General features: G+C 38.2%; 1 protein-coding gene across 3 annotated transcripts in view; it reads left to right on the top strand.

Annotated features, from left to right (window-relative positions):
• Positions 1 to 12041, top strand: part of CFDP1 (chromatin remodeling protein CFDP1) — a 123049-nt gene that overhangs the window by 4748 nt on the left and 106260 nt on the right. For all 3 annotated transcript variants that reach the window (XM_045796014.2, XM_045796013.2, XM_087870616.1), the window contains exons 2-4: positions 4474 to 4591; positions 6060 to 6279; positions 6601 to 6728. In XM_045796014.2, coding sequence (XP_045651970.2) covers positions 4474 to 4591; positions 6060 to 6279; positions 6601 to 6728 — 466 coding nt within the window. The remainder of the gene's footprint in view (positions 1 to 4473; positions 4592 to 6059; positions 6280 to 6600; positions 6729 to 12041) is intronic.

Genomic DNA, 12041 nt, shown 5'->3' with positions numbered 1-12041 from the left:
TATATACAGACCTTATTCAGATTTTCCCACTTGACCCAGAATAGACTATAGATTGTTTATTCAAATCACAGTTAGGTTCAGGACTGCCCGTATCATCTAGTTGTCCCATCCTGTAAATTTGTTTTGATCTAGCATGATCTGTAATGACAGTGATTTGCTTAAGAGATCAGGCAGTAAATCCTACAGAGTGTCTCACCTTCTGGATTTGTCTGATCGCTCCCTCCCGGTATTTTAGGTTGTTCCTTTGTCCTTTGAATTTTCTGGAATTCTGAAATTACTGGAATTCTGAAGTTCTGAAATTTCTGAAAGTTAGATCTAAATGCTTGATGGGTTCAGATGAAATCTTTTTGGCTAGAATACCTTATAGATGACTGTGTATTTCATAATGCATCACATCAAAAGACACACAATCCTGGGTTGGTTCCCATAGTTGTGCCTACTGGATTCAGGGGATGAGTCTGATCCCTCTGTTGTGTAATTGTTTCTTCCCTTGGGACTGAAGTATTCTGTGTTGTAATATACTTAATGGTTAAAGCTTCATTTTTTGAAAACATTACTTGATAATCCTTGCCTAAATTACTAATAGTGTGAAAGTGATATTTTTCTAATTTATTAGTTGATGTTCTTCTGTAAAATATTGCCTTCCTTCATCAATTGGGACAGGATAAATGTTTGACTCATTTTCTTTAATTATTAACTTTCAAAATAGGGAATAATTTTAATAGTAGCTTTAAGGAATATAAATTATTATTTTCTAAAAGATTTTTTTTATTATTTATTTATTTGTTAGAGAGAGAGAACACAAGCAGGGGGAGCAGCAGAGGGAGAGGGAGAAGCAGACTCACCGTTCAGCATGGAGCCAGAGGCAGGGCTCAATCCTGGGACCCTGGGATCATGACCTGAGCAGAAGGCAGACGCTCAACCAACTGAGCCAGCCAGATGCCCCAGTACAAATTATTTTTTGTCTGTTTTTAAAACCTCATAAAGGGCTTACAGATTTTTATTGATGCAATGTGTCTTAGTCAACCAACAGTTACTCCTTTTAATTCTCAAGTCGTCACTTTTGGCCACTAGGAGTTCTTTCAGGCTGGATCTTACATCCTTTTAATGTGGCCCATTATTCTTAAATAACTTTCCTGCTTTCTGACACAGCAAGATGTCCCATTTTCACCTGGTGCTTTCCTTCCCTTAGACCTGAAATTAGCTGGGAGCCCTTTTCATGAGCAATCATATCAAAGCATATAAGCTGGACTCTGAAGAGATGCTCATTGCTACCAAAGTGACATTGTTTCTGTACCATTTCAGTGAACAGAACTAGAAAATATTTATCTTAAAAATAGCGTTCATATTAGGGCGCCTGGGTGGCGCAGTCGTTAAAGCGTCTGCCTTCGGCTCAGGGCGTGATCCCGGCGTACCGGGATCGAGTCCCACATCAGGCTCCTCCGCTGTGAGCCTGCTTCTTCCTCTCCCACTCCCCCTGCTGTGTTCCCTCTCTCTCTGGCTGTCTCTCTGTCACAGAAATAAATAAAATCTTTAAAAAAAAAAAAATAGCGTTCATATTGATACTTTTTTTTTTTTTTTTTGAGATTTGATTTTTAAGTAATGTTTACATCCAACATGGGGCTGGAATTTACAACCCTAAGGTCAGGAGTTGCATGCTCTCCCTACTGAGCCAGTCAGGCGCCCCTCATATTGATACTTTTAGTTCAGTTTTAACATTTGAATTTTCATCTAATTTCTTTGATTTTCATAATCGTGTGTTATTTCTCTTACTCTGAAGATCTGGATTCCTGCCATGATTAACATACTTACTTGCTTGCTTTAACCTATTATATAGGGGCAACTGGGTGGCTCAGTTGGTTAAGCGGCTGCATTTGGCTCAGTTTTTTTTTTTTTTTTAAGATTTAATTTATTTATTCGACAGGACAGAGACAGCCAGCGAGAGAGGGAACACAAGCAGGGGGAGTGGGAGAGGAAGAAGCAGGCTCATAGCAGAGGAGCCTGATGTGGGGCTCGATCCCATAACGCTGGGATCACGCCCTGAGCCGAAGGCAGACGCTTAACCGCTGTGCCACCCAGGCACCCCTTTGGCTCAGTTTCTGATACCAGAGTCCTGGGATTGAGGCTTGCCTCGGACTCCCTGCTCAGCGGGGAGCCTGCTTCTCCCTCTCCCTCTGCTGCTCCTCCTGCTGTGCTCTCGCTCTTGCTCTCTTTCTCTCAAATAAATAAATAAAATCTTAAAAAAAAAAAAAACCTATTATATAAAGGAAATATATTTCAAAATACCAACATTACTACACAGAATAGAGTTGTTTCTTGTTTGTTTTTTGGTTTTTGGTTTTTTTTTTGTTTTTATAGTGGGTCTTGTGAAGGGTATATAGTCAAAATACTGTTTCTGAAGTCCTTGGAATAAATCCTTTCTTTGTGAGTTTTGTTATTGTTTGGGTATGCAGTTAATTATTCAAACAAGTATTTGTTTATTCAAACTGTTCTTAATTTAAGGGCTTTTCAAAAGTCTTCAGAAAGATAAACAGAATTCTTGCTTCTACCCCTGACTATCCCACTCTGTTCTACTCTGACCCTGATAAGGTGCCTATTTTCATTAGGATTTTGTTTATCCTTCCAGTGTTGCTTTTTGCAAATATAAACAAATACAACGCAACTACATGCCTACTTAGCTTGTAGGTTTGTGTTTTTTAAAAGTCTTTGCTGTAGTGATTTTACTGGGGTTTCAGGGGAAGCAAAATGACATTTGTGTCTTCAGACTGCTCTCTTAGCCTGGAACTCAGTCTTTTGTTCCGGAAACACTTATCACTTGGTGTGTGGTATTCAGCCTTCAATGTGTATTCTGCATATTTTCATATGACTGGCTCCTTCTCATCGGCTTTGTTCTTTTTTTAATCTCTGCCATCATATTTGTAGTTTTCAAGAGTTTTTAGAAACATTTTAAAGTTTTTTGAAAAGTGTTTAAGTCACTGTTTCACGAATACCATACCTTCTCTTATCTCTTTGAGGATATTAATTTTAAAGGGTTTTGTTGTTTTTTTTTTTAAATTCTGTTTCCTCTGAATTCCTTTCTTGTTTCCAGTCTTGCCTTTTGTATTGGAGGCTTTCCTCAAGTGTTTGGTGGCCCTTGGTTCATTGTGAGTGAAATATTTAGAAGCTGATTGGATGTACAAGAATATTCAGAACAGTACTATTTGTAATAGCTCTGAACTGGAAACAACCTAAATGTTCATCAGCAGAAGAATGGATAAATACATTGTGGTACAGTCACGCAATGAAACACTATTTCGGAATGAGAGTGAGTAACCTAGAGCTACAGTGAACAGTCTGGGTGACCAACACAGAATGTTGAGTGAAAAAAGCCAGACACTTGAGAGTGCATATTGTAGGCTTCTGTTTGTTTAAGGGCCAAAGAGAAGCAAACCTCATCTTTAGTATTTGGAGTCAGGATGGCTCTTGGATGGGGGTGGTGGCTGATGCCTGGAATGGGGCATGAGGGGCCTTCTGGGATGCTGGTTCATGTTCTAGCTCTTCAGCTGGGCCCGATTATAGAAGTGTGTTCACTTTGTGTAATATCATTGAGCTGTATGGTAGACTTGTGTGTTCTTCAGTGTGTGTTAAATACTTCAAATAAAAGTTTACATGAAGTAAAAAAGAAAAAAGCTAGTTGAATCTCCATGTACACAGGATTTATTGACTGGTGCCCACAGAGTGTAGTTATCCTGGGCGTCCAGGTAACACCCTCTTGTTGGGGACCTCTGAATGTTAGTGTCTGAAGATGAGAGCTAGACATGTTTGTTCTTTTTGCTGTGTCTAACTGGAAGTCTCTAGGTCTCTTTTTTGTTAAGGTCTCTTTTGATTACTTTTGAAAGATACCCAAGATACAATGGCAACATTAATTTCTTCTTTGAACAGTATAGTAGTGGAATTAGAATTTCTTTTCATTCATTCATTCATTCATTCATTCAGCACATACTTAACAAACAAGATCTATGTCCTCATGATATGTACAGCATAGCAGAAATTGCAAACATTATGGGATGCCTGGGTGGCTCAGTCAGTTAAGTGACTGCCTTCGGCTCAGGTCATGATCCTGGGGTCCTGGGATCGAGTCCCGCATCGGGCTCCTTGCTCAGCGGGGAGCCTGTTCTCCCTCTGCGTCTGCCTCTTCCCCCAGCTTATTCTCTCTCTCTCTAATAAATAAATAAAATCTTAAAAAAAAAGGAAATTGCAAACATTAAATATAAGTGGGTACATTTATAGGAGGAAATAAGGACTGTCATGGAAGCCTAGAATAGGGGAACTTAGCCTAGTCTTCAGGGATGGGGAGACTTCCCTAAGGAAATGATATTTTAGTCAGACAAAGAATAGAGGAAAGTACTAGACTTTATTTTTAATGAAAATGTATTGTCTTGATGTGAAAACCTTTATTCCTGTATGTCTGATCACTCTATTATGTGATTTCAGGTGGAGAGTATAGTGAAGATGATGTAAATGAATTAGTGAAGGAAGATGAAGTGGATGGTGAAGAGCAGACACAGAAAACCAAAGGGAAAAAAAGAAAGGCTCAGAGCATTCCGGCCAGGTGATGCTGCCCTCACGGCCCTTAGAAGTCAGGGGCTATTGTCATAGTATCCAGATGGCTGGGATTGGTCTCATGAGTTCTTCCTACCTTTGTCTATTCAAGGGAAACATTTGGTGACGTTTTAGGATTAAATTCTCAGTCTTGGGCAAGCTTTAAAAGTTTTTGAGCTTTAATTAAAAAAAAATTAATAGGTATCATGTACACTTGGTAAAAATTAAAAACTCAGTTACAGCAAAAATGTGTACTCTCGATATCCCTTGTAGCTTTGTTCAGAAGAACTATGTTGCCAGAGATAGTTGGTGTATGTATGTAGGTATATATTTCCTACTCTTTAAAAAAACAAACAGACTCCCCCCAAAACAAAGAGTGGCATTCTAGGCTTATAGTTTCTCATTTTCATTGTTTCACACCTTGGAGATGTGTACCATGACAGTACATTTAGCTATACCTTACTCTCTTCAGTGACTGCATAATGTTACATTATATGGTTACACCTTGCATTATTTAAGTATTCCCGTATTGAGGGACATTTAGATTATACCTGTCTTTACTACCACAAACAAGATTGCAGTGAATATTCTTTGTTATGCCTTTGTATACAGGTACAAGTATATCTGTAAATCAGATTATAGAAGTAGAATTGTTTGATCCAGAGTTATCTGCAGTAAAAAAATTTTTCATAAATATTAGCAAATTACCTTCCATAGACCTGGTACTGAATTACACTCCCGCCCCCACCCCCCCAAATTATGAAAATTCTGACAGGTTATTTAGCTCAGATAAGGAAAGCTTCCATAGAGGTCTTTTATAAACTCTCTCTGATTGGTGTTTCTGTCTTTTTGGGCATTGAAGCAAAAAAGCAGGTTATAGTTTATAAAAAGGGAAAAAAGAATTTTAGGTATTAGATGATTCACACGAAGTCCAAATAGACTAAGAAACAATTTTCTCTTAGGTCATGGGCCCAGTTCTTTTGTCCTTGAGTTTTTCTGTATTCCAGCTTTCAAATTTTCAGAAAGTGGGGATAAAACATGGATTCCCCCCCACTCACCTGAGAACTCTAGGAAGAAACAGTGCAAATAAATTTGAGGCTCTCCTCAATGGAACATGTTCTCTGATTGGAATGTATATTCTTGGAACACACTTTCTGGATAGATTGATTCAGCGAGGTGATTTTTGGGTGTTTTCTTGGTGAAAATAGCTGGTCCTGACTTAGAAGTAGAACACTATATTTTGATTCTAAGTGTTTGGGGGAAATTGCTAACTGTAAGAGCTCAGTTCTTGTTTTCTTCCACAGAATCTCAGCTTACCTCCCCTGCTGCCCCCTAGGGTGGGTGTTAATCAGTAGTCCCCGGATTTTAAAGTTCTCTCAGGTTTGCAACATTGTGTTCGGAATTGAGGAAGGGATAGCTGAAATCATTTTGCATTATCTGTCCTGTCTCTCCTTTTTCTTGTGACTGTTGGTGAGTAGGAAGAGAAAACAAGGTGGCCTCTCATTAGAAGAAGAGGAGGAGGAGGATGCCACTGAGGAATCCGAGGGAAGTAGCAGCACGGAGGAAGATGCAACTGCAGAGCAGGAAAAAGGCGTCGGGGCAGAGGATGCAAGGAAGAAGAAGGAGGATGAGCTGTGGGCCAGCTTCCTCAATGATGTAGGACCAAAACCAAAAGTGCCCCCAAAGACGCAAGTTAACGTAAGTTGATAGCCAAATGAGATGTAGGCTTCCCCAGAAATACCCTAAGTTCCCCAGATAGACATTTTTGTTTCCAAAATGAGATTTGATGTTCATAGCAGAAATCAAACTAGATGCCTTTTAATAATAACTCTTTCAAGTGAAAAGCAAAGCATTTCCTATGGTAGGAGACGTAAGCCTTTCTAATCAAATAAATTTCTGATAGGTGTTTAATTGTTTAGAGATGAAACATCTAAGAATAGCCGTAAACAGAATGTTGGGATGGTTCTCTTAGGTTTCATTCTTGTGTGAAACTGATTGCATTTCTTACCTATTTCATAGAGAGGAGAGAAAACTGAAGAGATGAGTTCGAGTAAATTGTTCATCAGAGCAGAAGAGCTTGAGAAACCGAAAGAAACTGAAAAAGTTAAAATCACCAAGGTGTTTGATTTTGCTGGTGAAGAAGTCAGGTAAGGTGACCTTTACAAACTTCAAAACTAATTCTTTTAAAAATGAGCATCTTTCTAAATGGTTTTGGACATCTGTCCTCATTCCACCCTATCATCATAGTATTTTGGAAGAGTTCTCTTTTTTACTCCAGGGAAACGGTGGCTCCATGAATTATCAGGGAACATGGGAGGAGAGGTGCTTTCATATACAGTGATGTAGTTGTGGGTATCATGAAGTGTTTGGCTGAACAGAAACAAGAAAATGGAAGAGTTAAGTATTCACTTCTGCTTGTTGTCATGCTTTGTGACTTTGGCTGAGTCATTTCTTCCTTTATTGCTCTTCTTCTTTTTTTTTTTTTTTTTTAAGATTTTATTTATTTATTTGACAGAGAGAGAGGCAGCGACAAAGAGAACACAAGCAGGGGGAGTGGGAGAGGGAGAAGCAGGCTTCCCACTGAGCAGGGAGCCCGGTGTGGGGCTCGATCCCAGAACGCTGGGATCGTGACCTGAGCCGAAGGCAGATGCTTGACTACTGAGCCACCCAGGCACCCCCCTTTATTACTTTTCTTAGCTGTGAAGTCTGAGTCCCACTGAGGCCCCTGAAATCAGGTAAAAATTGAAAGTACTAGGAGAGAAATTTGGTTCCTATATTATTTCCTGATCTTAGTATTATTTTTTTAATTGATTGATAGGTTCGTTATCATTTTTAAAAAACAGTAGGGGCTTAATAACCTCCTGGCTGTTCTAGGTAAGAGCCACATGCCTAGAATTTCCTCTTCCCCATTTTTTTATTTTATTACTTGGAAACAGCAGATCTATAATTTAGAGCTAAATAGGAGCAGATAAGGTGCCAGTCAATAATTTTATAAATGGTCACATTTATTTTCCTTGGCAGTAATTAAGTAGACCTGCATGCTCTCTGAAAATATAATTTGCCCCAAAATTTATATTTTTAAAAATAGTGTCTAGTTTCCAATTTCAGTTATTTCATCTAATAAAAATAGCTGTTGAAATAAAGAATTTCGCATTATTAGTTTTATAAAGGGTGTGGAGCAAAACTTTTTATTTTTTAAAAAATTTTTCTCCCCAACCTTTTCTTCTGAAAGACTTCACCCAGAAATGTTGCCAGAGTTAGTTTTACAGTGAACACCCATGTATTTATTACACACGTTCACTGGTGGTTAATGTTTTGCCTCTCTCTCCACCATTTAGATCTGTATTTCTCTTTTTGTCTTGCCTGAACCATTTGAGAATTGCTTGTAGACATCATGACACCTCACTCTTAAATACTTCAGCAATTTCCTAAGAACAGAGGGCATTCTCCTTCATGATACAGTGCAGTTGTCACATCCAGTAAATTTCACATTAATGTAGATTATTACGTACATCTGTGCTGAAGGATGCTTATTTTATTTTATTTTTTTATTTTTTTAAAGATTTTATTTATTTATTTGACAGAGAGAGAAACAGCCAGCGAGAGAGGGAACACAGCAGGGGGAGTGGGAGAGGAAGAAGCAGGCTCCCAGCGGAGGAGCCTGATGTGGGGCTCGATCCCATAACGCCAGGATCACATCATGAGCCAAAGGCAGACGCTTAACAATTGAGCCACCCAGGCGCCCCAAGGGTGCTTATTTTAAAATTTCAACCTGTTGCAGACCAGTACTTCTGTAAGACACAATAAAAAGCGCCTGGGTGGCTCAGTCGATTAAGCGTCTGCCTTTGGCTCAGGTCATGATCCCAGGTTCCTGGGATCGAGCCCCACATTGGGCTCCCTGCTCCGCAGGGACCCTGCTTCTCCCTCTGCCCCTGCCTCTCTCTCTCTCTGTCTCTCATGAATAAATAAATAAAATCTTAAAAAAAAAAAGACACAATAAAAAGGAATTTCTAGAAAAATAAATTTAAAGGATGTAGAAAATACAAGCCCAAATTTTTAATGAGATTCAACAGACATAAACTTACTTTTCAATAAATACAGTCAAAATGAACATCAAATAGGAATAGGAAAGATTTGTGTAGCTATACATGCTGTTTATTGAGTGTGCGTATAGATAATTAGTATAGGAAATCAGTGTTATATTTATACCTTTACATTCTATAATTGAAACAAACTAAGAGTAAAATATCAATTCTCAGTACTTTAACATCTAGATGCATACTTCGAATAAATCTGTGTATGTTAGTTTTCGTTTTTAATGTGACAAAACAACTCATTTCTTCCTTGTTCACTTATTGCATCTATGTTAGATACAGCACTGCTGGAGGGTGATGTACGTGTAAATTATTTCTGTGTTGGTTTTGTTTTTGTTGTTTTTTTTAAATAACATTCATCATAAACCCATCTCAAGAGGTATTTTCGTGAGGATGGAAATAAAGATTTTAAAGCTGTTTCAGGAAGTTCAAGATTTTTATTTTTACTTTTATACAAAATGAAGCCAGTATACCGTATTTTCATAGTTCGTTTTCAGTGCTTCATCAGTAGCCAGGTCCAACAATTTATGCTGTCAATTTGTAGTTAAGTTCTATTTCAGTGGAAACAAGGAATTCTGTGTGCATGAATTCCCTGTGTGGGGATATTCTTTTAATAGGAAACGGAATTCAAAGCATTCAGTGAAACATGTTAATCTGTAGAAACTCTTGTTCCTCCAGGCTTCGAGCTTTCATTTTTACCCTGGTAATTTATTTGCTACTGAAAAACATGTTGAATCATTTCCTTGCATGCAGGTACTCTAAGAGTATTAAAAATACCAAAGATCAGACGAATAAGCCAAATTTTACTGTCTAATTAAGACCTTCAAAATTGGTGACCCTTTTCTTTTAAGGACACTAAGTTTATTCCAAAGCTCATCATTCTTAACAGCATTTTTCCCTTGTGTAGCCATGGTACCTCGGCGAGCAATGTAACGTGTGCACATTTATGGTCAGCTTTCAGCTTATCACATGTAATGACAGTCATTGAAAAATGTAATGCATTAGTCTTATATAATTTACAGTTTTTACTACTGTACTAAGAATAGTAGTAGTGGGGTTGTTTGTTTTGGTAGCAAGATTTTTCTTGATAAGGAAGCAGTGTGTTAATTTTATGTTCTAGCACCAGCTCCTGAGCCGAAGGCAGACGCTTAACGACTGAGCCACCCAGGCGCCGCGTAGCACCAGCTCCTTAATCTAATCTGATTTCTTGTCTTGCACCTGTGCTGTTAGAACATACTCTTGCATACACTTAAACTTCAAATCCCATTTGTTGACAATGTAATTCTAGTTTTATTTTACAGATCAGTGTCAGTTATGTTTGTCAGCCAGAAACTGATAGAAGAATCCTTCGTATCACCGTCATGTTTTAATCACATATATAGGGGCGCCTGGGTGGCTCAGTCATTAAGCGTCTGCCTTCGGCTCAGGGCGTGATCCCAGCATTATGGGATCGAGCCCCGCATCGGGCTCCTCCACTGGGAGCCTGCTTCTTCCTCTCCCACTCCCCCTGCTTGTGTTCCCTCTCTCTCTGGCTGTTTCTCTCTCTGTCAAATAAATTAAAAAAAAAACTTTTTAAAAATAAATAAATCACACATATATCATGATAGTTTTTATGTTAGTAATAATCTGGCGTTCTTCAAATTGCATTTAGAAAACATTTTGCTAATTTGATTATCATTCTCACTATCATAAGCCAGATTCTGGGGACTTCAAACTATGTTGTCACTGGAATGTTGACTTGAATCACCTTCTTTGTCACAGATTCACCAAGCTTTCCAAGCAGACATCTTTGATACAGTCTTTTACTAATATCTTGGCAGTGGTTTACTCTTTTTAGTTAGCAACCAAAAGTGCTTCTTTCTCAGAAGACTGCAAAGCACTAATGTTAATGTATGGAATTTTGTTTCTCTTTCTGTTGGGCTTTTTAAATCAGTACGCTTTCCTTCAAAGAATTCTTTTGATTTTGAATTTCTTTCTTTCTTTATTTTTTTTTTATTTTTTATTTTATTTTTATTTTTATTTTTATTTTTATTTTTATTTTATTTTATTTTATTTTTTTATTTATTTATTTGACAGAGAGAGAGACAGCCAGCGAGAGAGGGAACACAGCAGGGGGAGTGGGAGAGGAAGAAGCAGGCTCATAGCGGAGGAGCCTGATGTGGGGCTCGATCCCATAATGCCGGGATCACGCCCTGAGCCGAAGGCAGACGCTTAACGACTGCGCCACCCAGGCGCCCCTATTTTTTTTTTTTTAAAGATTTTATTTATTTATTCGACAGGATAGAGACAGCCAGCGAGAGAGGGAACACAAGCAGGGGGAGTGGGAGAGGAAGAAGCAGGCTCATAGCGGAGGAGCCTGATGTGGGGCTCGATCCCACAACGCCGGGATCACGCCCTGAGCCGAAGGCAGACGCTTAACCGCTGTGCCACCCAGGCGCCCCTCTTTATGTTTTATATATAAACGCCACTGAAGTTTTGATGAATTCGCTACTTCATTAGCCAAAACATTTGCAAGGAACTTGTTAACTCACTATGATTTTAGCTGCATGATCAGCAACCAAACTCCGTGGCTCATGAAGTAAAAGCAATTTGACCTCAGTTGGCCTTTGCTTCTTTGGAATCACTTCCATTATCATGTGGTTTGCTACTACTGCCTCATTCAGAAGAAGATGTGCTTTCTTTACAGAAATATACAGTGAGGCTCGTTTTGCCATCTGTAAATTAGGTTTAAGAAAATAATACCAATTTTACTTTCTTAACTTAAATTTAAACTATAAATTTTAAAAAGTCACTTGGTTAGCAGTTAATATGAATTTAAAAAGTCACATTTGGTTAACAATTAAAATGATTGTAAAAATAATTTATAAAAATAAATGCTTACATTTTATCATAGTACCTGAATTGGTCTATATTCTGGTTAATACAGTGAGCCCACCTGTCATGTCTTGACTATTGTGACATTGTCAAATTGCTAAACAAACTTCTGAATACTTACTTACATTTTCTGTACCCATCTTGTTCTGGACCAATAACAGGTAGTTTTGTAGCCCATATTTTAAGTAGCTTTAGGTATGATTCCACTTAAATTTTTAAATAGTTATACCAGTAATATTCCTTGTGTAGCTGTATTTCTTGTTCAGTCCAACATCCAGTGCAAGGTTACACTCTGCATTTAGTCTTTTTAGTCTTTTCTTGTTAAGTTCCTTTTTTAAAGCCTTTTATGACACTGACATATGCAGTTAACCCTTGACCAACACCCGTTTGAACTGCACAAGTCCACTTATACGTAGAGTTTTTTCAATACAGTACTGTATTGAAAAAATGTATTTTTCTTATAACTTTCTTAATCACATTTTCTTTTAATAT

The sequence above is a fragment of the Ursus americanus genome, chromosome 21 (assembly GCF_024610735.1).
Source record: "Ursus americanus isolate L20-20 chromosome 21, mUrsAme1.1.p, whole genome shotgun sequence".
Taxonomy (NCBI): domain Eukaryota; kingdom Metazoa; phylum Chordata; class Mammalia; order Carnivora; family Ursidae; genus Ursus; species Ursus americanus.
Note: the sequence above shows the minus strand (reverse complement) of the source record. Positions and strands in the feature narration are given on the sequence as shown.